General features: G+C 41.1%; 1 protein-coding gene across 5 annotated transcripts in view; it reads left to right on the top strand.

Annotated features, from left to right (window-relative positions):
• GCNT4 (glucosaminyl (N-acetyl) transferase 4) overlaps positions 1–24,888 on the top strand; it is a 35,369-nt gene extending 10,481 nt beyond the window's left edge. For 2 of the 5 annotated variants that reach the window (XM_063127945.1, XM_063127946.1), the window contains exons 2-3: positions 5,095–5,280; positions 19,288–24,888. In XM_063127945.1, coding sequence (XP_062984015.1) covers positions 19,289–20,653 — 1,365 coding nt within the window. In that variant the 5' untranslated portion in view covers positions 5,095–5,280; position 19,288 and the 3' untranslated portion in view covers positions 20,654–24,888. Of the gene's footprint in view, positions 1–5,061; positions 5,281–19,287 lie in introns of all 5 variants that reach the window. The other 3 variants (XM_063127947.1, XM_063127943.1, XM_063127948.1) reach the window with 3 other exon arrangements.
• The last annotated feature ends 1,351 nt before the right edge of the window (positions 24,889–26,239 follow it).

Genomic DNA, 26,239 nt, shown 5'->3' with positions numbered 1-26,239 from the left:
CTGTTCAGAAGACAGCTTAAACCATGTCTTTAAAGCTGCAGTTTAATGTGTCTTCTGAAAAGGGCCAAAAAGTATCAATTCCTGGTGATTATGAAACAAAATTTATTCTACTTATTGCATATGAATTTGGTTGCAGTCTTACAATTAACTTTTAAATGGTTGAAACTGTGCCCCTGTTTATGAATTGAAATAGACAAATCAGATTTATTTATTACACCTGTTTATATATCCCGTTCTACAATGAGTGCAAAGATGGTGCACAAAACAGTCTACTATATAATAAAAATAATCGCTTCGATCGCCCATGCATGGAAAGAAGCTCATGGAAAGTGACTTTCCTGTCTCCTCTGCTGTCCTGAAGTGTGGGGTGGGATGTGGGGGGAAATGAATCCAAACCAGGCATAAGCACCTTATTCAAGAGCTCGTGCAAGGCGTCTCCGCATTTCCTCCAGCAGACCCCTGTGCTCCATTCCACACTGTTCGGGAGGTTGTCTATCCCTTCAGAGAGGATTCTGCAGGGGGGATTATGAGATGGGGAAATTAAAAGCATCAGAAAAGGGACTAGGCCCTCGTCTATGAGTTCGTTAATGCTGCACCTGGCAGCATGAGCTGTGGCACAGCCAAATTGACACTCCTTCCCAGTGTCTACATGGGAAGGAGTGCAGTTGAGGATTTCCTGCTGCCGCACCTGCCCACCCGAGCACTCACAAGGCTGGTCTGGGGGTGCCTGGGAGCATCCATGCCCCCTCTGCTCTGGTAAGTGGGGGTTTTAATGGGAAAATGGGGCTGACGTGTTTTGTTTAGCTGTAAATGCGAAGGATTGCATTTACAGCTAATGGGGGGGTGGGAACAAGGGGGAGAAACGGGTGCTCCCTCCCTGGAGGGATTTAAATTTTATTTATTTTTCCTTAACAAGGCTCCGCAGAAGTGCGGAGTCTTCCTCCAATCTAAAAAAGTTGGGATAAGTCCCCAACTTCCTTAGTGTGGGGCTACGGGGCTTTGCCCCTGGATTGATTTGGAATGGCGGCTATGTCATGTCGTTCACCTGCCGCCACTCCGAAGAAATCCAGGGGCAAAGTGCCCGTATGGACAAGCTCTAGGATGACTGGGACATGCAGTTGGAGATCCAGGGCAGGCCTTTGCAGCACTGCCCAGCACTCAGGTCAGGTGGAGGATTTGGAGTGGCTGCGTGGCCTAGTGAGAAAACAACCACCCCCTGCCTCCTCATGAATTGGTGCGTGGGCGATGGCTCCAGAGACTTCCAGGCTAGAACCTGGGCCCATTATGGATATGGGCCTGGAAGAAATTAAGGGATAATTTAATCATTAATGGAAACTAAAAGACTAATCATGGGATTAACTGATTCATAATTTTCTATAGTTAATTGAATATTGCAAATTGATTTATGATCATGAAGGTTTAATTAGATTTGAGTGGTGGAAATAAGAGCTTTGTCTCATATTTTGTTTTAAGGAAGATGAGTATTAGACAACAAAGAAAACATAAATACAACTATAGAAGTGATATTTCCTATTTTATAGGAAATACAGGAAGTAATCATGCAAAGTAAGGAGCAGAAATTGATTAAAATGTATTTATTTACTGTACTTTTAAACCACCCAACAACAGAAGTTCGTACAACACATGAAAACATAAAATACAGACATGAAAACAAAATTTAAAAACCAGAATAAAATCAAGATAAAACCAACAACAAAGTGTAAAACCATCTCAGCATATAAAGGCAAATTTAAACCAGCAGCAGAATAAAAGCACTAAAACAGTTCTTAAAATGCCTGAGAGAATAAAAAAGTTTCACTTGGAGCCAGAGAGACTATGACATAGGCACCAGGTGACCTTTCTGGGAGAGTGTTCCACAAATGCAGCATCACCACTGAAAAGACCTGTGCAGCTTCACAGAGTTTTTCCTGTGGCTTGGCTGTATTGTGAGGTCTTTTGCAGCACATGACATTGTTGCCTGAAAAAGCCCCAGCCCCAGAGAGTCCTTTTTCTCCATTCTTTTTAGTTAAAGATGGTCTCAGGTGATTGCTCTCGTTAAATCTTTGGTGTGCCTGTGACCTGGCTGTGAGGTGACCTGGCCTTTCCCCCATTCACTCCTTTAATGTTCCTATTGAGAGATGTCTACCTGCTTTCTGTGTTAGTGATGCTGTAGTTGTTATTATTTAAGATGCTGTGATTGTTATTTTAATATTGTATTGGTTTTATATGCTCTTTTAACTAATTTTATGTATTGTATTTAGTGTTGTTCCCCGCCTTGATCCTGGAACTCTGTTAATTAGCTTCTGTGATGTGGTATTCACTTCGGAGCTTTGCAGCTCCAGAGTTGCAAAGGGACTGTGTTAATTCGTTTCTGTGATGTGGTGTTAGCTCCATAGCTGCGCAACTGTAGAGTAGGGAGCTGCATTAATTGGGTTCTCTGATGTATTGTAGGGCTTGTGTGATACTTTTTGGAGTGGGGTTTTTTTTTTTTTTTTTGTGCCAGTGGGGTGCTCTCATGGGGAGCCAGTATTGTGGGTTAGTTACTCCCCATTCATTAAACTGTAGTGGGAGGGGGAACGTGGAGATGGGTGGGTAACAAGCCTCTCTCTAAATGACGTTGGTTCTACTCTACTCCTCCACCCAGAAGTATTTCTTTTCCACCACTGAAAAGGCGGGGTTTAGGACGGCTGGTTCCATTGTGTAATAATGATGAGGCGGAGCTGATTTCAGCATACTGTGGAGAATAACAACGATTATACTGGATTGTACTGGAGAAGGGACTCGGATAATAAATGTTTAAGTACAATGTTTCAGACACCAGGACAGTTGCAAGAATTTTTCTTTTTTAAATGGCTATTTTTCTTTTTCTATATGTTTAGGCTCTACATTTAAATAGTAAACATAGTTTTAAATTATGCAATGTTAAATTTGAACTGCAGAATTAATTGTAGCAGCAAAACAATCTGTGCAAGTGATGGTGACAGAAGAAAACTTTTGCCCCAGACAAGCCAGATATAATTTTTATCTGGGTACAGAGAAGAAAAATTTCTAAAAGCTTCCTTGAGTAGTGTAATTCATCATTCTCCTTGAAATACCCAAAAAAAAGGGAGTAATGATAGGCTGCCAGGCTGAGATTTAAGTGAAAGTCACACAAGCGTTGAAAGATCCAAAAGGTAGATATTTGTTTTTAAAAGGCATAAAAAATTATATGATACAGACTAAATAACGGGCAAGCAGCATTTTTTAGAAACCTATTTCAGAAAGTAGAAAACTGGATAGTAGGAGAATTTATAATTGCTGGAAACTTCAGCAGGGAGCCATGTATTGTTATACAAAGAGAATAAAAGCACAGAATATTAAAGCTCTACAAACCTGGTTATTTACAGCATGACCCTCAATATATTTACTCAGAAGAAATCTCACTGAGTTCAATGGGACATACTCCCAAGCAAGTGAGATTTCGATTGCAGCCTCTTTGTTTGATAAGAGGGCATATTCAAGAACAGATTACATTTTTACATTCTTAAATATAGTGAGCAGTATAGTAGATAAAAAAAGTGGACTAGTGATCTCTGCGGTCCTTGTGCCTTTGATGCGGACATGCCAATGGAAAGAAAGCTGATAGCTGGAGACTTAATATTGCCTGCCCTTGCCACAAAAACAGAGCAAGAGTGAAAAGCTTAAACAAGAAACTTATTTTTTATTCATTACAAATGTTACACAGGAAGTAGTTTTGATAGGGAAACATTCATGGCATATGTGAAGGGTCGTTTTATAAGCTTGGGGCTCATTAAGGGAGAAATATTAGGAAAGTCAGCATAAGCATAAACAACATAGACCTCACTGTTTACAATTCATCCCACCCCACCCCAAGCATGTGTATATAAATTTAGCTACTAGACGGTAACGCTACTGATGCAATGGACAGTGTCCATGAAAGCTTAAGCTATGATAAATTTGTTAGTTTTTAGGGTGACCATATGAAAAAGAGGACAGGGCCCCCGTATCTTTAACAGTTATGCAGAAAAGGGAATTTCCTTATTCTTGTTGTTAGAGGTTGTATATCTTCTTCTTCTTCTTCTTCTTCTTCTTCTTCTTCTTCTTCTTCTTCTTCTTATTATTATTATTATTATTATGAAAAATATACCACTTTTCATTAAAAATGTATGTTCCAAAGTGGTTCACAAAAATAGCATAAACAACATACAATAACACCAGTCAATAAAATCATAAAGCAATGTTAAAATCATAAAATAGTTCAGTAAAATCAGCAGGGGTAGCTGGCAATGGCAACAGTCAGGAAAATGCCTTGGAAAAGAAGTTTGTCCTCCATTAGCAAATGAAATATACCACAGTAGGAGTCCACCTGATCTAGCATGGAGATAATTCCTCATTGTGGGCACAATAGTCAAGAAGGCCATCCTCCACACCATGACCAAATAGACATCAGTAGGTTGTGGTATGATCTCCTCCTGGAATGTAAAGACTGGGAAGAAGGTTTTATAGCATGAGGAGTGATATAATGAATAGATTCAAGAGAGTTCAAATAAAAGAATCATTCTCCACAGCTTTCAAAGTAACAGGTTTTTTTTAAAAGAAAGTCCCATTTACTTCAGCAGTTGCCCTAAAAATCCCTATTCTTTTATTTTTTGTCAGTGTGCTACTTAATGTAATACTAGAGGCATTTTTGTTGCACTGTGCAGAGTAACACTAAAATGGAGACCTGAGCGATGTCCCATATGACACATATATATGAAATTTAAAGACTTTGTTTCCTAAAGCTGAGTTCAGAGGAGAAATAAAAATCCAGATAGCTATATTGGCCCATTCAAAAGACACCTTAAACCTTTAACCATGGTGGTTAAGCCAGGCCATGTTCAAAAGACACTTTAAACCATGGCTTTAACCACGGTGAATCAGGCTTTTTGGCTTTATTCACCGTTATTAAAGCTGTAGTAAAAGCCGTGTTTAAGGTGTCTTCTGAACAAGACCGATATCTATTTAGTAGAATAAGTATTTTAAGGATATCTTAACCTTCTCCTTTTTGTTTGATTTTTGCAGAAAGAAATGCATTTTCTTCATCCTTTTTTTTAGGGATGGCTGCATGCTTGACTGAAACATATATAACCAGAGATGTGTGAGAATAAAAGCAGTACAGAGACAAATATCAGAAAGATGGAGGTAAAGAAATATTCAAATGTAACCAATCAGTTTACATGGTGACTGTGAAGTATTCTGCAATCCATTATATGAGAAAGAAGATAAAGAGAAGCTCAAAAGGTAGGTCTAAAAAAGGGGTTAATCAAAAAGTTGCTGAAATTTGCTTTGTATTTCAGATCTTGTATATTACAATTGGGATACTCAAACATCAATAGAAAAAGGAATGAGAGACATAATTCCTTCTGGGGGGTGGAAACAAAAACAAAACAAATGCAGTACATTTGAGAGACAGGATAGGGGATAGGAAAGGAGAATTGTGGTGGTCACTGCTAATTAATTAGGCCACCAGTAATAATATCCCAGAAATCTCCTCTTGCTCATTGTGTTTGTCTCCCTCAATCCATGGAGGGCAACAGTCTGAAGTGGAGCACCTCCATAGATACACAATGCTCTTTTCTTCAGACCGTCACATTCCCCTCTCTTGGAGAGGGGTGAGGCTGGAACACTCCTTCTCATCACACGTTTGCCATATTCAAGTTCAGAATATCTGAATAGGGCAATTATCTGAATCACATTAATTAGATAATGGGCCTGTTCAAACAACAAGCTAAGCCATGGTTAGACCGCTAATGCTTTTGCAGCAAATGCTTAGTGAGCATGTTTAAACTGTGGTTATATAGCCACCGTGGTTAGGAATGTTTCACACGACACATTACGACGCATGTGACATGCTTAGCTATAATGCTTATCTCAAAATGCTTAAGCACCATAGCTTATTGTGTCCTCTGAACAGGGTCACTATCAGTTGTTGTGAATGTGCCAGTGACAGAGAGATGGGAGTGCTTTCCTAGGGACAAAATATGGCACTTTGTTCAGAAAATGCCCTAGGAGGGTCTTTCTTGCAACCAAAGTTTGAACCTGTAGGAATATGTAAAGACTGTGTGTAAAACAACAAACTAAACATGTAACATGCTATCATCCCCCAGACCAGAACACTCAGGGTGATCTTGAGATGGAAAACAAAATCAGGGAGGATTCCAAACTGAGGAAGTGTTATAATGGTGGGTGGGGTGACTTAAATTAGCCCCACATTGACTGGATAAATGCATGTTCCAGTCATAACAAAGAGGTTAAATTTCTTGATGCACTAAACAACTGTGCTTTAGAACAGTTGGTCATGGAACTGACCAAAGGAGTCGTGCCCCTTGATTAAATCCTAAATGGTGTCACCCGGCACCTAGTACAAGATGTGAGTGTTGTAGAACCGTTTGGAAGCAGTGGCCACAGTGCTAAGAGATTTAATATATATTTAAGTGAGAAATTTCCAAGGAAGTCCAATGCAGTCAGATTTAACTTCAAAAGAGGAAACTTCTCTAAAATAAGGGAACTTGTACAAAGGAAGTTAAGAGGAGGCAGCCAAGAGAGTTAAATCCCTTCAAAATGCTTGGAGGTTATTCAAAACCACAATAACAAAAACTCAGCTAGAATGTATATCACAGGATAGGAAAGTATCATCAAGTCCAAGAGGTCACCAGCATAGCTAACAAGCAGCATCAAGGAAGCTATTAGAGAAAAGAAAACTTCCTTCAGAAAATGGAAGTCTTGTCAAAGTGAGGGGGAAAAGGAGCACAAAGGAGATGCAAGCAGAAAACAAGAGATGAAAAAAAAAAAAATTTGAGGAGCATATTGCTAACAACATATTGTTAAATCAATATTGTTATATCAATAAAGTGAGTGGCCAATATACCAGAAGCAGGAAACTAGCTAGGGAGGCAGTTGGACTGTTGGAGGACAACAGAGTTAAAGGAGTAGTAGAGGATGCAGAGATTGTGGAGAAGCTGAATGAATTCTTTTCATCTGTCTTCACTGCAGAAGATATAGGACTAAACCAATGTTTTCAAGGAGTCTGAGGAACTGAGGCAAATAGCAGTGAAAAAAGATGAAGTTCTCAACCTTACTGACAAATTGAAAATTAATAAATCGCCTAGTCAAGATGGTATCCATCCTAGAGTTCTTAAAGAATTCAAATGTGAAATTGTTGATCTTCTATAAAAAATAGATAACATATCCCTAAGATCAACCTTTATACCAGAGGACTGGAGAATGGCCAATGTAACTCCAATTTTTAAAAAGGGATCCGGGGGGATCTAGGAAATTGCAGTCTGGTTAGCTTAACATCTGTTCTGTATTAATTGGTTAAAAATATTATTAAAGATAAATTGAGTAAGTATATAAAAGGACAAGCCTTGCTGAAAAAGAATCAAAATGGCTTCTGCAAAGGTATGTCCTATCTCAGTAACCTTTTCGAGTTCTTTGCGAGTGTCAATAAATAAGTAGACAGAGATGATCCAGTAGACATTGTTTACTTGGACTTTCAAAAGGTTTTTGACGAAGTCCTTCACTAAAGGCTCCTGAGCAAACATAGCAGTCATGATGAGTAACTGTTTAAAGAACAGAAAGCAGAGAGCATTTACATTCATTTTATGAATGGAGGGATGTAAATAGTGGGGTCCTAAAGGGATCTGTATTTGGATCAATGCTTTTAACTTGTTCATAATCTGGAATTAGGAGTGAGCAATGAGGTGGCCATGTTTGCTAAAGACAACAAATTACTTAGTTTGGTTAATACAAAAAGGGATTGTGAAGAGCTCCAAAATTTCTCCAAACTTGGAGAAATCCCATATTAGGCATAATCAGGAAAGGAATCGAAAACAAAACTGCTGAGATCATACACCCCTTATACAAATCTATGGTGCAACCACAATTGAAATACTGTGTACAGTTCTGGTTACCACACTTAAAAAAGGATATTGTAGAGTTGGAAAAACTGTAGAAAAGTGTAGAAAAAGGCAACTAAAATGACGAAGAGGCTGGAACAATTCCCCTGTAAACTATGGAATACACTTCCACAAAATGTAGTGATGGCCACCAATTTGGATGGCTTTAAAAGGGAATTGGACAAATTCATGGAGGATAAGGCTACCAATGGCTACTAGTCCTGATGGCTACATACTTCCTCTAGTATCTTGAAGCAGCATGCTTATGTACATCAGTTGCTGGCAAACGTAGTTGGGAGGTTGTTGCTGCACTCATGTCCTACTTGTTGCTTTCCCATGGGCAGCATGTTGGCCGCTGTGTGAACAGAAGTCATGCTGGGTCAGACTCTTGATCTGATCTAGCATGGCTGTACTTATATTTTGGGGTATGAGACTAATTAGCCACAAGGCGAAGGAAGTTTTTGGAAAAGACAAATATATGATTCTTACTTCCATCAACTACCGAATCTTCAAAACTTCTCCATTCTTAACTGCAGTGTCCTTACTTCTATGATAAAAAACAAAAGATGCTCATAGGATAAGTACACTTGCTACATAAGTAGAAGTCACAGAACATAGGAGCTGCATTTTGCCAAGACAGATCAATAGTTGTCAAATATGACTCAAGAGCACTCAGACGTTTCAGGAAGAGGTCTCTTGAACCTCTACTACCTGTATCTTTTAAAACTGGAAATGCTATGCATGTAAATAACATGTTGTATCCCATGGAAACAGAGATGCTTTCCTTTCTTGTAGATGACTGTAACAAAAGTGGAATTCCTTGGGACAGTTCTTCAGGAGCATTGCGGGGGAGGGGAACAATTATTATTATTATTATTATTATTATTATTATTATTTATGTATTTATATAGCACCATCAATGTACATGGTGCTGTACAGAGTAAAACAGTAAATAGCAAGACCCTGCCGCATAGGCTTACAATCTAATAAAATCATAGTAAAACAATAAGGAGGGGAAGAGAATGCAAACAGGTACAGGGTAGGGTAAGCAGGCACAGGGTAGGGTAAAACTAACTAAAGTAATTGCTCTATAATGGAGCACTGAAGGGGGGAACCACTAACATCCACTTGTCAATGTCATCCTTTTGCAATTACACCTTGAACTGACACTTGCCAGTTCCCTCTGCCATTTTGATGCTCCCTGAGCGGCTGAATGGGGCAGAGCAATTGGAGCAGATGCTCACACTAGTAGTAATTACACTGTCCCAATCACTCAATCCCATTCAACTGCTGCTGAATGGGACCCAGGGAAACATCAAAGGGAGAGAGGGAAACTAACGAGGCTCACAATCCACCATGGCTTATCATGTCATGCTGACCTAGGGCATGGCTAGGTGAGGGGTTGGAGGGGTATGATCTTGAGATTTTATGATCGTGAGATCGTCCCCCTCATTTACATGCAGCACGTCATGTCCCAGGAGTAAGAGGACATCGTGGCCTCCATTTTGTTTTGTTTTTTCAATCGGAGAAGAGTGCAGGAGCGCTCTTGCACAAAATGAGGGTTTAAAACAAAACAAAACATAACAAGTCTCCCGCTCCCCCACCCCACCCCCGATGGGCACAGAGCTCCTGAAGAGCTCCATGTCCTGTGCCTGGGTCCCGGCTCCTCGCGGTTATTCGTGAGAAGTCGGGATGAAAATGGGATGGCGGGCCACACATTTCACGGTCTCAGGATCATCCTGAGACTGTGGTAAAATTGGAATTTATTGGTAGGGCACTATCCCGGGCCAAGGGAGGGATCATCCCTCCCTGCTCCCGGGATGCCCTGTGCGTCATGGGGATGCATAGGGACAATTCTGGGATGATCACCGGGATATCGCCCCGTCTAGCCATGCCCCTAGTCTCTCTGTCGAAGGCCATGCCTATGAGTTAACATAGCAAAAGACTGTAAGTAGTAGCCCTACCTGATAATTCTTAGAATACCCTAAAATTAGCAGAGACATTGAGGTAATCTACTTTCGCCCTCAGAATTCCTTGTTCTCTCTGAACTTAGCTGCAGTCCCATAGCTTGGGTGGTGGGAAGAGAAATGAATTTCCCCAGAAACAATATATTGTTTCCTGTTGTAATATGAAGTAAAATAATAAATAAATAAATATTTTGTGGTGGCTTGGTCTTGAATTGGGCAATTAAATGGCTAGGCTTGTATGACCACAGAGGGGGAAATAAGCCATGGTCACATTTTGGGAGGATTTGCATAGTTAGGCCCTCATCAGCACAGCTTGCCATTTCATGCAAACCTGTGAGAGTGGCTGTAGGGTTCTGAGGTGGCTTGTTAACCATGGCAAAAAGGCATCTTGGCTGGCAAGCTGCATTGTCAAAGGTAATTATGCAAATCCCACAGGCACATGTGGCGGGGCAAATAAGCCACTATGGCTTATTTTCCCATCTGTGATCATGCAAACAGGCCGAATACCTTTATAAAAAGACTTGCTCCTGGTAGAGATTAAAACTGCTGGAATTATTGTGTTATTATGGTTTGTGAAGAAGCTGAGGTAAATTTTTAACTGTTATGTTTTGTTCATTGTTAAGAAGGAGTGAAAAGGTTAACAGTACAAGAGAAAAATGAATGCTTTTTACCCAAAGCTTGAACCTGAGGAGACATAAATTGTAAAAATGGCTCTCATAGTATGGCTGTTACTGTGAGAGGGGAATGAGGCCACATTTCTGTCTTTATATATGGAAAGGTAGGTTAGAAATTGGTCCCATCTGATTGGAGAATAAGTGAACATCCTAAAGATTCCCATTGGTCCTAAGTTTGAACAGAGTAACAGGACAGAATGTTTGCCAACCAAAGCTGATCGGCTGGAGAGTTCTAACTGGAGCAAATATAAGGAGCTTTTGAGAGGCATCCAGGGAGGGAGATTATCTAAGGGAGTTTGCCTTGGAGCTTTTGCATGAGGGAGAGTCATCAGGAGGTATTTTTGTTAGGGTGACCATATGAAAAGGAGGACAGGGCTCTTGTATCTTTAACAGTTGCATAGAAAAGGGAATTTCAGCAGGTGTCATTTGTATATATGGAGATCCTGGTGAAATTCCCTCTTCAGCACCACAGTTAAAGCTGCAGGAGCTATACTAGAGTGACCAGATTTAAAAGAGGGCAGGGCACCTGCAGCTTTAACTGTTGTGATGAAGAGGAAATTTCCCCAGGTTCCCCATATATACAAATGACACCTGCTGAAATTGCCTTTTCGGTACAACTGTTAAAGATACAGGAGCCCTGTCCTCCTTTTCATATGGTCAGCCTATTTTTGTGAGAGGCTGATAGCCTGAAGAAGACCTCAGCGCTTCTGTTACGTAATGGGGAAGGAATCCTGGGGCATATCTTGCTACTGGGTCTAACTTTCCAACAGGAACAAACACGTTTGGGGTTGACTCACAGATGTTTGGAAACAACAGGAAGAGAAACTAATTGGTATACATGTTGTCATTTCAGTGTGAGGAAATACTATTTAGGAGCAGAAAATAGCCACATGGTACTGACTTCTCATTAGTTGAGAGTTGGGTGTATATACAGGCAGAATCTTAAATTAGGCTAAGTATTACAGTGTATAGTTACCCTTTCCTCATATTTTCCTAGTTCCAGTGCAGTGTGAGAACTCTAGAATGCTTCTACCACTTACAGATGCAGGAAGGAAAAAGTTTATGAATCATTTCCCTTAATTTATACAGCACATATCATGAGAAGGAGCGTAGTAACCAAGCCAAATGTCTGCCCTTGATCCATTTCAGACCTGCTGCCTAAGAGCAGCTTGATTATAACACAAACATGTTTGTAATGAATTTAGAATGGATAAAATGATGACACTAAGGCAGACACAATGTAATGGTTACAATGATCATGTGTCTGTAGAAATAACTCCAGGTAAATAGGCCTAGATTAGGTCATCCCTTAGATCTGGGGTCTGGGTTAGTGCCTTCTCCCTCTCTAACCCTGCACTTTCCCTCTCCCGGGGCAGCGTCGGGTAATCCCAACGCTGAGGAGGGAGCTCAGGATTTCTGGGCAGCCATTTGGTACTGGAGTCACCCCTGCCCTCTTCCTGATGGAAGACAACCAATCCGCGGTCGCCTTCTACCAGTCACTGCCCCTGATTGGCCCTAGAGTGATGTTACATGGCAGAAATGTCGTGTTAACGTCACTCTGATTGAAAAAGTCGGGGTAAATCCCTGAGTTTTTCAAATGGCAGCATTGCAGGAAAGCCCCGCAGTGGCTGTGAAGCTGCGCCTGTTTCGTCTAACCAACGCAGTGCAGATCCACAGCCACCGTGGTGCTTTCCCTGCACATAAACAGCCCCCATGGCAGGGTCATGTCTGGAGGCCAGGAGGCCGCATTGCTGGTCTGGACCCCACCAGGGGCTCCATCCCTACTGCAGCTGAATTTTGGTTGCATGGGGGTGGGGGGAAACACAGTGATTTATTTTTAAAGCAAAGCACCCTGGGGTCTGGGAGCACGATTCTCTTTTTTTCTGCCACGATTAATTTGTCACTGGTGATGGGGTTTATGGTAGTCACAAAAAGGGCCAGAGGGATGCGTTTTGCTCACCCCTGCCTTAGACCTTGAATTAGCAAGACAAAAATATATATAATTTTTAGCAAGGATTTGAAAATCATTTAGACCTTCTCTTAAGCTTGAGTTAGAAAAGTCATTTTAAACATAGCATGGAAAAAAGAGAGGAAACATTTGTGGTGGCATGCAGGAAAGCCATGTGACTGCTGTGGCCAAAGGCTATATGAATTTTGTGTGGATCAGTGTGGTTACTTGATGCACCCATCATCCTGAAATAAAGACAAACTCTTTCTTGTTCATTTATATAATTAGGGGATGCATATGGCCTTATGAGAGAGACGTGTATATTTGTCCAAAATGTTTCCAAACTTTGGGGTGGGGGAGGGAATAAAGAATTTGCCTAGTACCAAATGGGATATTTAAAGACTTACTTGTGACTCAGATGAGGTGATTCTGTGATTAAAATACTTTAATGTCATTTAGCACCTCTTCTCCAGAAAAAAAAATTAAGATGTAAATGCCTGCTTACATCATGCACTGCATTTCATACTAACATAAGAAAACAAAAAACAGATGTAATTATTAAAAAATGAGACCTCTATGTCTACTCAGAAATTAGTCCAACTGTGTTCAAGGGGGCTTAACTCCTAAGTAAGCATAGTTTTGCAACCATAGTCTGCAATTCTATACATAGTTACCTGAAAGTAAGCTCTGTGGAACTCAATAGGACTTACTTCTGAGTAAATTTGAATAGGATTGTGTGCTGTTAGGTTGGAAGACAGTTTTGGATATGAATTGGGAAGACCAGATTTTAAATCCTTTTCAGCTCCATGTAAAATAAGAATATAATTTATGTAATAGCATTAGACTTGTTTAGGCATTATGCTTGTGATGCCTGAACATTATTCTTGATATGCCCGAACAAAGAATTTCAACTTGTGGGGGTCTGCATGGCCACATGTACTGGCCCCCTCCCCAATCTGCTCATGACTTTTCTGCTTTGAACAGTAAGGTCGGAAGTGGGCTTCTATGAACTCCATCACACCAGAGGTTTAATGCACTCTTGCCACGTCTGGTATTCAGCTTTGCAGCTCAGGACTCACATGACGTCGTCCCTGTCCTGCACCCATTTCACCTCTTTTTCTCCATTTTGTGTATTATTTTGGTGTGGGGAAAGTCTGGATTATTTTCCCCAAGTGGATTTAATGTGTCCTTAAGCTCCCATGTATTGCTGTCCTCTCACTTTTTCTTTTGTTGTGCTTTGAATGGAGTCTTGTTGATGAAAGGGAAGGTGGGGCAGTTCTCCTCCTCCAGCTTTGCCCTTTTGTTTTTCTCTGCTAACTGCCTTTTTAACAGGAGGCAGCAATACCAAATAAATCCCACCAGTTGATAGCAAAGGCAGAACAGTGACCCAGCAAGGCAAGTTTGCCATAGGTCTTTGCATTTATTTAATATCAGCCATCATGATAGTAGTTGGCAGCGTAACTCACTGGTTACTATAATGATCCTGATTCTGCCTTCCGTTCACAAGAGTAGCTTTTTTAAAAGATGAGGAAAATGGGAAATAAAGGAATAAAAACTCTTCACAGCTGTCCCTTCTCTATACCCACCAATAAAGAAGTAAAAAAAGGAAAATGGGATGCATAGGGGAAAGGAGGGTAACACAAAAGAGGAAGGCTACAGCTAACACCCGCTAAAGACTGGTGCAAATGAGAGAATTAATTTTGGTTGCATTCCAGCAAGCTGCCATAGAATTGAGCTAAAAGGTAACACATGCACGATTCTAGCTCTAACCTCTGGTTATCTTGCAAATCTCCTTTTCTCTGTATCTATCTATTTATTATTGGATCCAGATCTAAGTTTAACTGTGCTGGTGGAAGTGGCTTTCTTGGCCCCTTCTTTCTGCATCAGCAACTGAAAATGCTACACAGAGTGTCAGGAGATCCTGCTGTAGTGTGGGTGGGATTCCCCGAAATTGGGCAGAGTGACCTTCTGCGAGTGGAGTTCTCTCATGGAAGGCAGATCAATCAGTTACCCCTATTCTGTACAGTATCTACATGAAGCCACTGGGAGAGTTCATTTGGCATTTTGGGGTTGGGTATCACTATGCTGATAATACCCAGTTCTAGCTCTTTTTGTCAACTGCTGCGAAGAACTGAACGATTGCATAGACGTGATGGATTGGATGTGGATTAACAAGCTAAGGCTCAGTCCAGACAAGATAGAGGTACTATTGGTCAGTAGGAATCTGGAATTGGAGGTACAGCCTCTTCTGGATAGGGTGGCCCTTCAAATGGACAGGGTGGGCCTCCATCACATGCTTCTGGACTCAGCACTGCCCCTGGAGGAACAAGTAGCTGTTGTGGCCAGGAGCACCTTTGCCCAGCTTCAACTGGTGTGCACATTGTACCCCTCCTTGGAGCAGGCAAATTTGGCCACAATGTTCTATGCCTTGATCACCTTCCATTTATGTTATTGCAATGCACTCTACATGGGGCTGTCCTTGAAGACTGTTCGAAAACTGCAGCTAGTACAAAGTTGTTCTCTGGCATGCACTTTGTTGGCCATATTGCACCAGTCATCTGCTCTGGTTGCCAAATCTGTCTTTGGGCATGATGCAAGGTGCTTACCGATAGAGCCCTAAGCAGCCCTAGGGTCAGGTTATCTGAAAGACCACCTCCTTTCCTCCCATATGAACTTTGTATGCTCTTCCGCGTGTCCCACTATCAAGAGACAAGAGGCTTTTGGGAAATGGGATAGGGCCTTTTCTGTGACAGCACCCTGTCTGTGGAACTCTCCCAAATGATGTTAGGCTGGCCCCTTCTTTGTTCAGTTTTAGGTGGGCTGTCAAAACCTTTTTACTTTGTATGGCTTTTTAGTATTTGAAATGCATTAGCTCCACACTCTGTTTTAAAGTATCTCCCTCTTAATTCTGCTGGTGATGTTTTAAAATTAGTTTTAAAGACAGTGATACTTTTGCTCCCAGTTGGCATCTGGAGAGCCACAGGATATAGCAGATGGCCTGGTCCCCTGGGGCATAGACAGAGACCTGGGGGAGGGTTGTCCCTGCTTGGATTTCCCCACTCACTGCTCTCAGCTGTCATAGAAAGTTCCACGGTGGCTCCTCTTACAATAATTTATCGAACATAAATCTTGTTGGACTGTGCTCAAAATGGCTTTTTAAAGTTTTTATATTGTTTTAAAATTTATTTGTAGGTTGCTTTGGGGACCCTATTTGGGCTGAAAGGCGACTCGTACATTTAGAATTTTATACAGGGGTGGGGCAGAGCATGGCTCTGTACACGTAGCTTCTGGGGAAGGCTTCATCCAAGGCAGCTTAGTCTTGAGTCTTCTCCCAGCCAATTTCTGTCTGTGCATTCTGGTACTCTGGAATGCATAAATAGACACCCAAAAATATGAGTCATAGTGCAGCCGTTTCACAGTATGCACATTTCATAGTTTGGCTACCAGTGATGTGTCAGCATGAAAATAGGCACAAAGAGCATGCGCCTTTTAACTGTTGCTTCCAGATTGCTGTCTTCATATTTCGGGGTGCAAAAACAGCTTTCAAACAATTTACCTGACAGAAAATTTGTGTCAACTTCTGAACAGATGATTGTGCCTACAGATAAGGGAATACAGAAGTTGAAGTGACAATTCTATTCCTGTAACATTTAATTGGCAAAACATCTAGCTAAAGCTGGTATTCTGAATATCCATCTATTTTTGCTGTCAGGAATCTTCCCTGAAAACAAAATTATATTCTAGAGCATGGGGGTGGTTGTACTCATCCAAGTGTTAAATAGCCATATCATCAAGAACAGTTCAGGCCACATTCTGTGCGTCGCAGATTCAAGACTGTGCATTTGGAGATGCCCATGTATCACAGAAAACCCTGATGCCATTTTAGAGACCATGAAGCCATATCACGATGGCTTTGCATGTCTTAAGATGGTCCTGGGTTTAGAATATTCTGCCATGTAGTTAAATTCAGCCTTCTGAAGGAATTCAATGGCTTGCTAGGGTAACCTTTTCTGCATGATTTAGCTACAGGCAGAAATATATGGTTGTATCCAACACTTATTCCAGAGCTATTCAGAAATCACCTTGTTTCGCTGTTTATGTATTCATCAGTTCGCTTGAGGTTAAAGCTCTCAACTTGTAGCAGGTTTTGCATAATAAAGACTGCACAATACTTCCTTTGTACAGTATTTGCTGAACAAGGCTTCGTGCTGCCAGTTTCCATGTATGTGCATCCTCTGCTGACAGGGTGTTTCTGAACTATCTCTTTCAACAAATCTATGAGTGCTAGCCCAGCTGCCTGGCATTTCCCTTGCTACTGACTGTATGCCCAAGCACTTGATATGAGAGGAGTCCTCTTTTGGAGAGGACGAGTGTTAGGAGACTTTGGGTAGTATTCAATGGGGCTGCTGTTGTGCTCCTGCTGATTCCTTTGCACAAACAGGACCCACCACTTGCGTAACAGGGATTCAGGGCCAAACGAAACATTCTTCTAATCAGTACGCATGGGCACAATTTGGATTAGAAAAATGGCAATTTGAGTAGGAGGAATTTAAGCTTGGCCCTTAGTGCTTCATAAAGCAGGCAATGAAACAAGTTGTAATGCTTCTATTATGTGAGCTCTGTTGACCTGTCCCATTCTAGAAATGAGCGTTTCCACTTCATGTCCAAATTTCTAAGCCCCTGTAGCAAAAGTGATAGGTGCTTTGGACAGCACTAGATACTGCCTTATGGGCTAAAGCTGGGGTCTCCAACATGGAGCCCATGGGCCCCACTGTGCCTGTGGACAACTCTGCAAAGTGGGGTACTGGCCTCCAGCACTTTTTATTTCCCAGAATGCTTCTGGGCACCATGTGGCATTCTTGTCCAAGTTACTTGTCTCTGAGACTCATCAGTTTGTGCAGAAAACTGGGTTTGAAAAAATGGTTTTGTTCTTCAGTAAGTTACTTTTCTTTTAGCTTCACCACTTTGTCTACTAGGAAATGGGTGTTTTGTGACTGCCCAAACCCACCATGGCAGTCATGTTGTGAATGGCCAACCCCCTCCTCATGGTACCCATTTTGAGAGAGTGCCCATAACAGTCTCTCGAAATTCTGAAATTCCACCAGCCCAAAAAGTTGAGGGACTCCTGAGCTATACAAACATTTCCCTCTGCCATTTAAACTGCACCAAGGCATAGGTTCCTCCAGTAACCAATGTTTTATTACAGAGTTGTTGCTAAAAGCAGTTTATTTGGGACAGGGCTGTTGTACGTTTCTTTCTTTAGAATAATGTGGGTTTTAAGAATATTAGTTCTCCCAAACTAAAAAGGCTTAATGTTGTGTTTGTTCATATTTATCTGTCCTCCTCCCACTTCCCTGTTCTTACAAAACATCATGCTGTAATATCGTTCAACAACTCCTTAGATAAAATATCTCTTCGCATAAAAAAAGAAAAGAGACAAAATCTCTGTTTTATTTTAATATGAAGAAAAATAGTCCTAAACCAAAATTGTACGAAAAACACACAACACATAGCATATGTCCTAATGTATCCTGTGTATCCTCCTACAGAGGGTGTAGTACGAAAAAAGTAATGACTATTTATAATTCTCCTTGATGAGGAACTGGCCTATTTTACCTATTGAATTCAATGAATCAGCAAAATCCTACATTATAGCTACAGTATATGAATGAATGAATGAATGAATGAATGAATACCTTTATTGAATAAGTCTTCTGACCATTTCAAAAAATCACATAATCATTAAAAACAAACAGACATTACTTAAAATTTATGATTTAAAATTTTAAAACAATTTTAAAACAGTATATAGATGTACACCCAAACTGATAAAATTTTAACTATGTTGTTCAGTCACTGGACATTACTCACAATCTTGTCTTATTTCTTGCTTGTCCTGTAGTAGCATCACTGTCTCTATTGACAGAGTCTCAGGAGATTTCCTGCCAGCTGCAACACTGTTCTCGTCACCATTGGGTGGAACAGAGCAGATTGAGAAACAACACTGGGGCAGAGGATGCCTCCCCACACACAGACATCCTGGGGGCTGCCTATATGGCAGTCGGTTGCTGCTGTGCTAAGCTAAACCACGTGCTTTTGCTGTGTCGGGGTAGCGGTGGCTAATCTTGACCCTGCAGCAAAAGTGCAGGGGTTCTGGCGGCTGAGCCCACCATCTGCCCAGGTGGATGGCGACCAATCAGGGGTTGCTATCCGTCTGGCCATGGCTTCACATCGAGGATGGAGCTTGGTTAGACAGTCAAAGGGCCGTGTTCACCATGCTCCATCCTGAAAAGTTGGGGGTAAGTCCACAACTTTTAAAAAGTGGGGCTTCTCTGGAAAGCCCTGCAAAGGCTTTGAGGTGGCTGCTGTGTAGTATAATCGATGCAGCACCACCATGGAGCCACCTGGGGGCTTCTGGAACGTATAGACAGCCCCTAGAGAGCCTGGTTTCTGATTCAGCCTGGACACCTCACTAGTCATTATGAGTAAAGATGACAATTGATACTTTGTCCCATTTACTTCAGGATAAAGAAGGAACTGCTCTGACTTTGAATCAAGAAAACAAAGCTTTGCATAAAGTTAATGCGGCATATTTGTTTGTGGCTGCTACGAAAAATATAAGGAAATGTAGAAGCACCTAATTTTTCTGCTATCTTTGAAGTTGCAGTCTTGTCGGATTTTGTGTCGTATGTGAAAAGTATAAAATTACTATTATATATTACTTTATATATTGTCCTGACTGTATTTCTTTCTTTTCACAGAATGAAGAGATACCAGTTCTCCTACAATTATTCAACAGGACGGAGTCTCTTAATCTTGTTTATAACAGTGTGGCTGTTCTTGCTTCTGAAACTTCTCAAATTTGAACGACTGTTATTCCTTCACAAAGATATCTACTTTGTAGAACCCTTTTTAAGCACCTCGTCATTTGTGAAAAACAAGTACACCCATTTCAAAAAAGATTCCCAGTATGAAATTAACTGTTCCTCCATATATGATCAGGAGCCTGTGGAGATTGGAAAATCTTTAGAGATAAAGAGAAAAGAGATTATTGATTTAGATGATGAAGATGTTGTAGCAATGACTAGTAACTGTCAGATATACCGTACAATTAGAGGATATCATCTAAAGCCCATTTCCCTGGAAGAGGAAAAATTCCCATTAGGTTACTCTCTGGTTGTTCACAAAGATGCCATGATGGTTGAGAGGCTCATCCATACAATATACAACAGTCAAAATGTTTACTGTCTCCATTATGACCAAAAGTCATCTAGCACTTTCAAGCATGCATTGGAGAATCTAGCGAAATGTTTCCCCAATATTTTCATTGCATCCAAACTGGAAGTGGTGGAATATGCCTCTATTTCGAGGCTCCAGGCTGATTTGAATTGTTTGTCTGATTTGCTTAAATCTTCCATTCCATGGAAGTATGTAATCAATTTGTGTGGCCAAGACTTTCCTTTGAAGTCAAACTTTGAGCTGGTATCTGAACTTAAGAAATTAAATGGAGGAAACATGTTGGAGACAGTCAAACCAAGCAGCAGTAAAAAGGAACGGTTTATCTATCACTACAAACTTCAGGAAATGCCTTCTGTATACATGAAGATGCCTGTGAAAACAAATATCTCTAAAGACCCACCACCCCATAATATTGACGTTTTTGTAGGCAGTGCCTATTTTGTTTTATGCCGTGCTTTTGTACAGTATGTCCTTGAGAGCTCCCTTGCTTTGGATTTTTTTGAGTGGTCAAAGGACACTTACTCACCCGATGAACATTTCTGGGCATCCCTTGTTCGTGTGCCTGGAACCCCTGGGCACATTTCAAGGGAAGCCCAGGATATCACAGATCTGCAGAGCAAAACTCGTTTAGTAAAATGGAATTATCTTGAGGAACATCTCTATCCTCCCTGTACTGGTACACATCTTCGCAGTGTGTGCATCTATGGAGCTGCAGAGCTTAGATGGCTTATCAACTATGGACATTGGTTTGCCAATAAATTTGATTCAAAAGTGGACCCTGTTTTAATAAAATGTTTGGCAGAAAAGCTTGCAGAACAGCAGAAGGAATGGGTCAGTTTGTCTTCTGAAAAGCATTTTATGCATAGAACATTTATAGATGACTCATAACCATATAGGATACCCATTGACTAGACTTTTTTTTTTTAAGTGAGGGATTGGCTGAGCCATATCTCTCATTGGACATGCAACTCTCTGGTCTGTCATGGTGAACTTCAAGTAAAAGTGTACTAGGTTACCACCAAGCAGCTATCCTTGCTTAGGGCCCTTGGAGCAGGAGTGTGTGTGTGTGTGTGTGTGTGTGTGTAGTTTATGTTCCCAATCTTTTGAATTTTGTATCCCTACTAAACATACTCTACCTTCTCTCACTAGCATCCCCAAACCCTTGACCAGCACAGCTAATTCTTGCATGTTGACATGTGCATGCAAGGATCTATGGACTGGGGTACTAATCCAAAACTACATAAGAAAATTATGAAGAAGAACGAGCAAGAATGCTCTGCTCCGTCCTGCTTAAAACCATGTATCAGGAAACATCATTAGAACAAGCCAGACATGCTTCCCAAATCAGGTTAGGATGAAGTGGTAGCACAGAACAATCCTGTCCACAAATTGGATTTGGGCCAGTCCTCTCTCAGTAGGTGGTGGTCAACCCACCCAAGTCTTGGCTGGTGGGGAGAAGAAGGCTCCACCTGCACAAAATCCTATCTTTCTTTGGAGCATCATTTCACCCCACCCCTCCCATAGTCAGAACTGCTGGCTTAGCCCATGAAAATATTCTACTTATGATTATGTTTAGCCTATACTGCTACAGGGCTTGAGCCTCTGTTACCTTGAATTGTATGTAGTCACTGATGATCCCTATGCAAAGTGATTTTTTAGTATTAACAGACCCCTCCCCCACCCCGACATTACTAGTTGAATGCATGTGCGGGCAATGAGTTGTATGTCATGACTTTGACAGCTTACTCTATTTATGTTATTCCATCCTTCCAAGGTGGCTGAGTAGCTTTGGAATGGCGTTTTCTGGTGCTGATGTTCCTTCTGTTTCCCATGCTGATCCACAGGATGGTTCAAAAAAGTGTAAACCATATGATAAATTATAGTAAATTTCGGAACAGTAGTCTCACCAGTGCAATCCCTATGGTGTACAGCTCTTTGAACCAACATGTATATATAACTCAGTGTACATCTTCTCTGTGCAATAATTAGTATCACTGATCGCGTGTTCAAATGTTTTAATTTTTTTTTATTGATGATTTTGTACTTGTAACTGCTCAGTTATGGGGGATACAGATATCTTCCCTTCAAGTTGTGTCACCTTTGCAGGTAATCCAGCTCTTGAGCTGCAATTTAGCTTTGCCAGTTAAATGCAATTTTCTCTCCTTACTAGCAGCCCCACTGCTATTGAGATCCTGCATGTAAGATGGTGTACAACTATCATGGGTACCCAGTGGACAATGCATAACACATCACATGCAGATGAAGAGAGAATGGGGTACACAATTTTCCCAGCCAAGCCTATGAAAATCTTGTGAGGATTTGGGGGTGGGTGTTGTTTTATTTTATTCCTACTTTTTTTTTAGTTCTTTCCAGGTTTAGTGCTTCACTGCTGTTATATGTGTGTTCCTATAGTCATTTTAAAGGCTGGGGGGGAGAGTGACAGACTTGAAGTTTTCTTCTCCACATTATTTTTCCTTTGAAGGATATACACTGACCCCTCTACATTTTCCCTCTACAGTTTTTATTTCTTCTTTAAAAAATATCCTTCCTCCAGCAAAGCTACTTCTTCCTGCATTATGGTTGTATGACCCTTATAGTATAGGCATATGGATCAGGTCTAGAAGGACCATAGGCTTATGGCTAAAGTCATTCCATTGTGTGTGTATGTGTGTGTGTACACATACTCTATTTACAGATCTCTTATCTTTTTTTTTTGAGGGAGGAAGCAGTGTTTGCTAAGAAAAATGTCTGCAATCAATTTCCCCTCAAGATTAAAAAAAAGTATACAAACAAAAATGTATTAGAGTGAAGCACAATGAAATCCATATTATATCTCTAGTTGAAATTGGCCTTCTCTCTTTAAGGTAAAGCCTCTTTGGGCCTTTTCCTAATGGTAACTTTTTCTCAGGATGATTGTTCGTTAGGTTTAGAAAGCGCAATCAAAACATGGTTTTCATAATATGGGTGAGACCATTATTTGCTACCTCAGACTTTTGTATAAAACCAAGTTTGGTTTAAAGTATGACAAAGAATAAATGTTCATGGCTTTCCCTGGTTAACATAGAGCTGATGCCATAGCATCAGTATTCAAATGCTAGTATACAAGTTGGCAATTTGTTGTTAGAAACCAGTTTTCAAAAACTCTAGGTTGGTTTCCCAACCCATATGTAACGTTTGTCTTGTACATGGTTGCCTCATGGTTGTTGAATACAAACGGCATGTTTAATGTTTGATTACAGGTTCTATTTAGCCATGTATTGATCAGCTGGGTCTAATGTTAGGTGCCTTTCCCTTGCAATCAATGAAATATGGGAATTGTAATAGTCCAACTGAACCATATAAACAAAAATGTGTAATGTAAAAATGCTTGAATGTTATAAGATTTAGGGGTGCAGAACCTCAGGCCCAGGGGCCAAATCCAGGCCTCCAGGGGCCTCCAGTAGCCCATGATCTCTTCCCTTGTTCCCACTCCCTTTCCCCAACCACCACCTGTTTAGAGGTTTCCCAGTTTGTGTGCATTCTGCCCCACCGCATCCAAGTAGTTGACATGTCTCTCTTAAGGCTTAGTTAGTGGCAGTAAGAGCTTTAAAATAACATGCTGGTATTTGGTTTTTTGGGCCCACCTCCTTTGCTTTTGGCTCTGCCCACCACTGGAATGCAGTGGCCCTGAAGAGCTTCTCTGAAATGGAATTTGGCCATCAGGCTAAAAGAGGTTCTGCACCCCTGTTATAAGGAAAGACAAAATGAACTATATTCCACAATGATTGTGTGGCCTGTCTGTCCGTCTTATTTGTGTCATAGTTTTGTGTAGCAATTTTTTAAAATGAGGCCTGGATCATTCTGTCTTCTCCTCTCCTCACCTTCCCTCCAGGATAAATATGGATATTGAAGCATGTGTAATATTGTATTACTGACAGATCCAGAGCTGTATTACTATAGACAGAAGTGTCTCTAAACACTGGAAAATCTGGGAACCAAAATGATCGGGGTGGAATCATCTTCCCTATGAGGAAAGGCTACAATATCTAAATTAAAAAAGGGGAATCTGGGGCAACAGGACAGAGATTTATAAAAGGGTGGTGTGGAGAAATTGGATAAAGAAACATTTTTCTCGCTCTAATCAGGACTAGACTACAATGAAACAGATTGGCAGGAGATTCAGGATAAACAAAAGGAAGTAAGCCTTCACACAGGGCTGGACCCATAAGAGAAAGGTCCACCAGAGAAAGGAATGACCTTCCGATGTTCGGGGATCCCCCCTACACATGTGCTCCACAGCTTACTCCATTCAGCTGGATTTCTTCACTCTTTATGTAACATTTTCAGAGGGCTGGAGGTGCTCCAGGGGAAGGAAGGTGGTGGGGAAGTTCACTTCTGCCAGCACAGTTGATCCAGCTTAAATTTGGATCCAGCTCAGAGAATGTAACTAATTTATGGGATTTGCTGCCCCAGGATATGGTAGTAACAGCCAGTAGCTTAGATTGCTTTAAAAAGGGACTAGATAAATTTAATGGATCTATTGATGGCTAGTAGTCCTGATGAGGATATGCAACCTCCTGGTTCAGAGGCTGTATGCCATTGAATGCCAGCCTCTGAGAGCAACAACAGGAGAGGGCTGTTGCCTGCTTGTCAGCTCCTCAGATGCATCGGGTTGGGGAAACAGGACGCTGGACTAGGTGAATCATTACGTTCCATGGGCTCTTGCATCCTCATGAAACTATATTTATTGTGTGACTTGAGGGCATACCTTTAAAGGAGCTGTTTCTGCTGCTTGGATATGCTTCATAGGAATACTAAGCTGGCTGAAGAAATGAATGCCAGCAGCTGCTTTGAATGGTTTGCCTTGGCACACAATCACCTCACTGTATGGAGCTGCTACTGCTTTGTTGGCTTACAGTCTTGTTTCTGGCCCAAGTGCTAGTATTTATTTTTAAAGCCCAAAACTAGGAGTGGGGAACCTGTGGCCTTCCAGATATTGTTGGACTCCAACTCCCAACAGCTCTACGCCTCATAACGAGGGATGATGGGAGTTTTATAGTCCAGCAACATCTGGCATAGAATCATAGAATAGCAGAGTTGGAAGGGGCCTACAAGGCCATCGAGTCCAACCCCCTGCTCAATGCAGGAATCCACCCTAAAGCATCCCTGACAGATGGTTGTCCAGCTGCCTCTTGAAGGCCTCTAGTGTGGGAGAGCCCACAACCTCCCTAGGTAACTGATTCCACTGTCGCACTGCTCTAACAGTCAGGAAGTTTTTCCTGATGTCCAGCCGGAATCTGGCTTCCTTTAACTTGAGCCCGTTATTCCGTGTCCTGCACTCTGGGAGGATCGAGAAGAGATCCTGGCCCTCCTCTGTGTGACAACCTTTTAAGTATTTGAAGAGTGCTATCATGTCTCCCCTCAATCTTCTCTTCTCCAGGCTAAACATGCCCAGTTCTTTCAGTCTCTCTTCATAGGGCTTTGTTTCTAGACCCCTGATCATCCTGGTTGCCCTCCTCTGAACACGGGCCACTCCTGGCCTGAACAGCTTGGAATCTGGGTACCAGAAGGAACACTACCCCCAAATCAATCTGAACCTGCCTATACATATAAAGGCCTTTGCTTAGATGCCATCACTTTATGAAGTGAAGCAGGTGACAACTAGGTAGAGGTGCTCACTTTATGGAACTACCTCACCTACTTTAAATGTCTTTTCAGTGCCAGGCAAATGCCTTTTTATTTTCCCAAGCCTTTCCCTTTTGAGAAGCATTATCTTTAGTTCTTTTTATTGTTCCTTTTATTTTGTTGGTTTTAGAATTGTTTCTTATTTTATCATATTTTTATAATTGTGTGTGGGGCTTTGTGTGTGTATAAATTGTGGTAATTTTACATTGAAAGCCAGAATTGAAATCATAAATAAAATAAATTATTATTATTATTATTATTATTATTATTATTATTATTTATTTATATAGCACCATCAATGTACATGGTGCTGTACAGAGTAAAACAGTAAATAGCAAGACCCTGCCGCATAGGCTTACAATCTAATAAAATCATAGTAAAACAATAAGGAGGGGAAGAGAATGCCAACAGGTACAGGGTAGGGTAAGCAGGCACAGGGTAGGGTAAAACTAACAGTAGAGAGTAACAGTAGAAGTCTGCACAACATCAAATTTTAAAAGCTTTAGAAATTAACTTGTACGATGAATGAAGGATAATTTTAGTGAAAGTGTATTTTGCGTTCACTTTACAAACTTAAGTTTACTCTCCCAGCTGGTTGGAAGAATAGATTTGTGAGAGGAAATGTGCCACAGTTCCCAACATGTTCATTCCAAAATAGATAAGTACAAATTACCCACAGCTCTGGGGTTATTATTTCTGTCTCTTGCCAAATGAAGCTTCCTGCCTCTGATATGTAATGTGATTACTTGAAGGTGATCATTCCTCTCTCACTTCTCAGTATTTTGTCACATACCCACTTTTATGTCAAAA

Source organism: Elgaria multicarinata, chromosome 6 (assembly GCF_023053635.1).
Source record: "Elgaria multicarinata webbii isolate HBS135686 ecotype San Diego chromosome 6, rElgMul1.1.pri, whole genome shotgun sequence".
Taxonomy (NCBI): Eukaryota; Metazoa; Chordata; class Lepidosauria; order Squamata; family Anguidae; genus Elgaria; species Elgaria multicarinata.
This window is presented reverse-complemented; position numbering and strand designations above follow the sequence as displayed.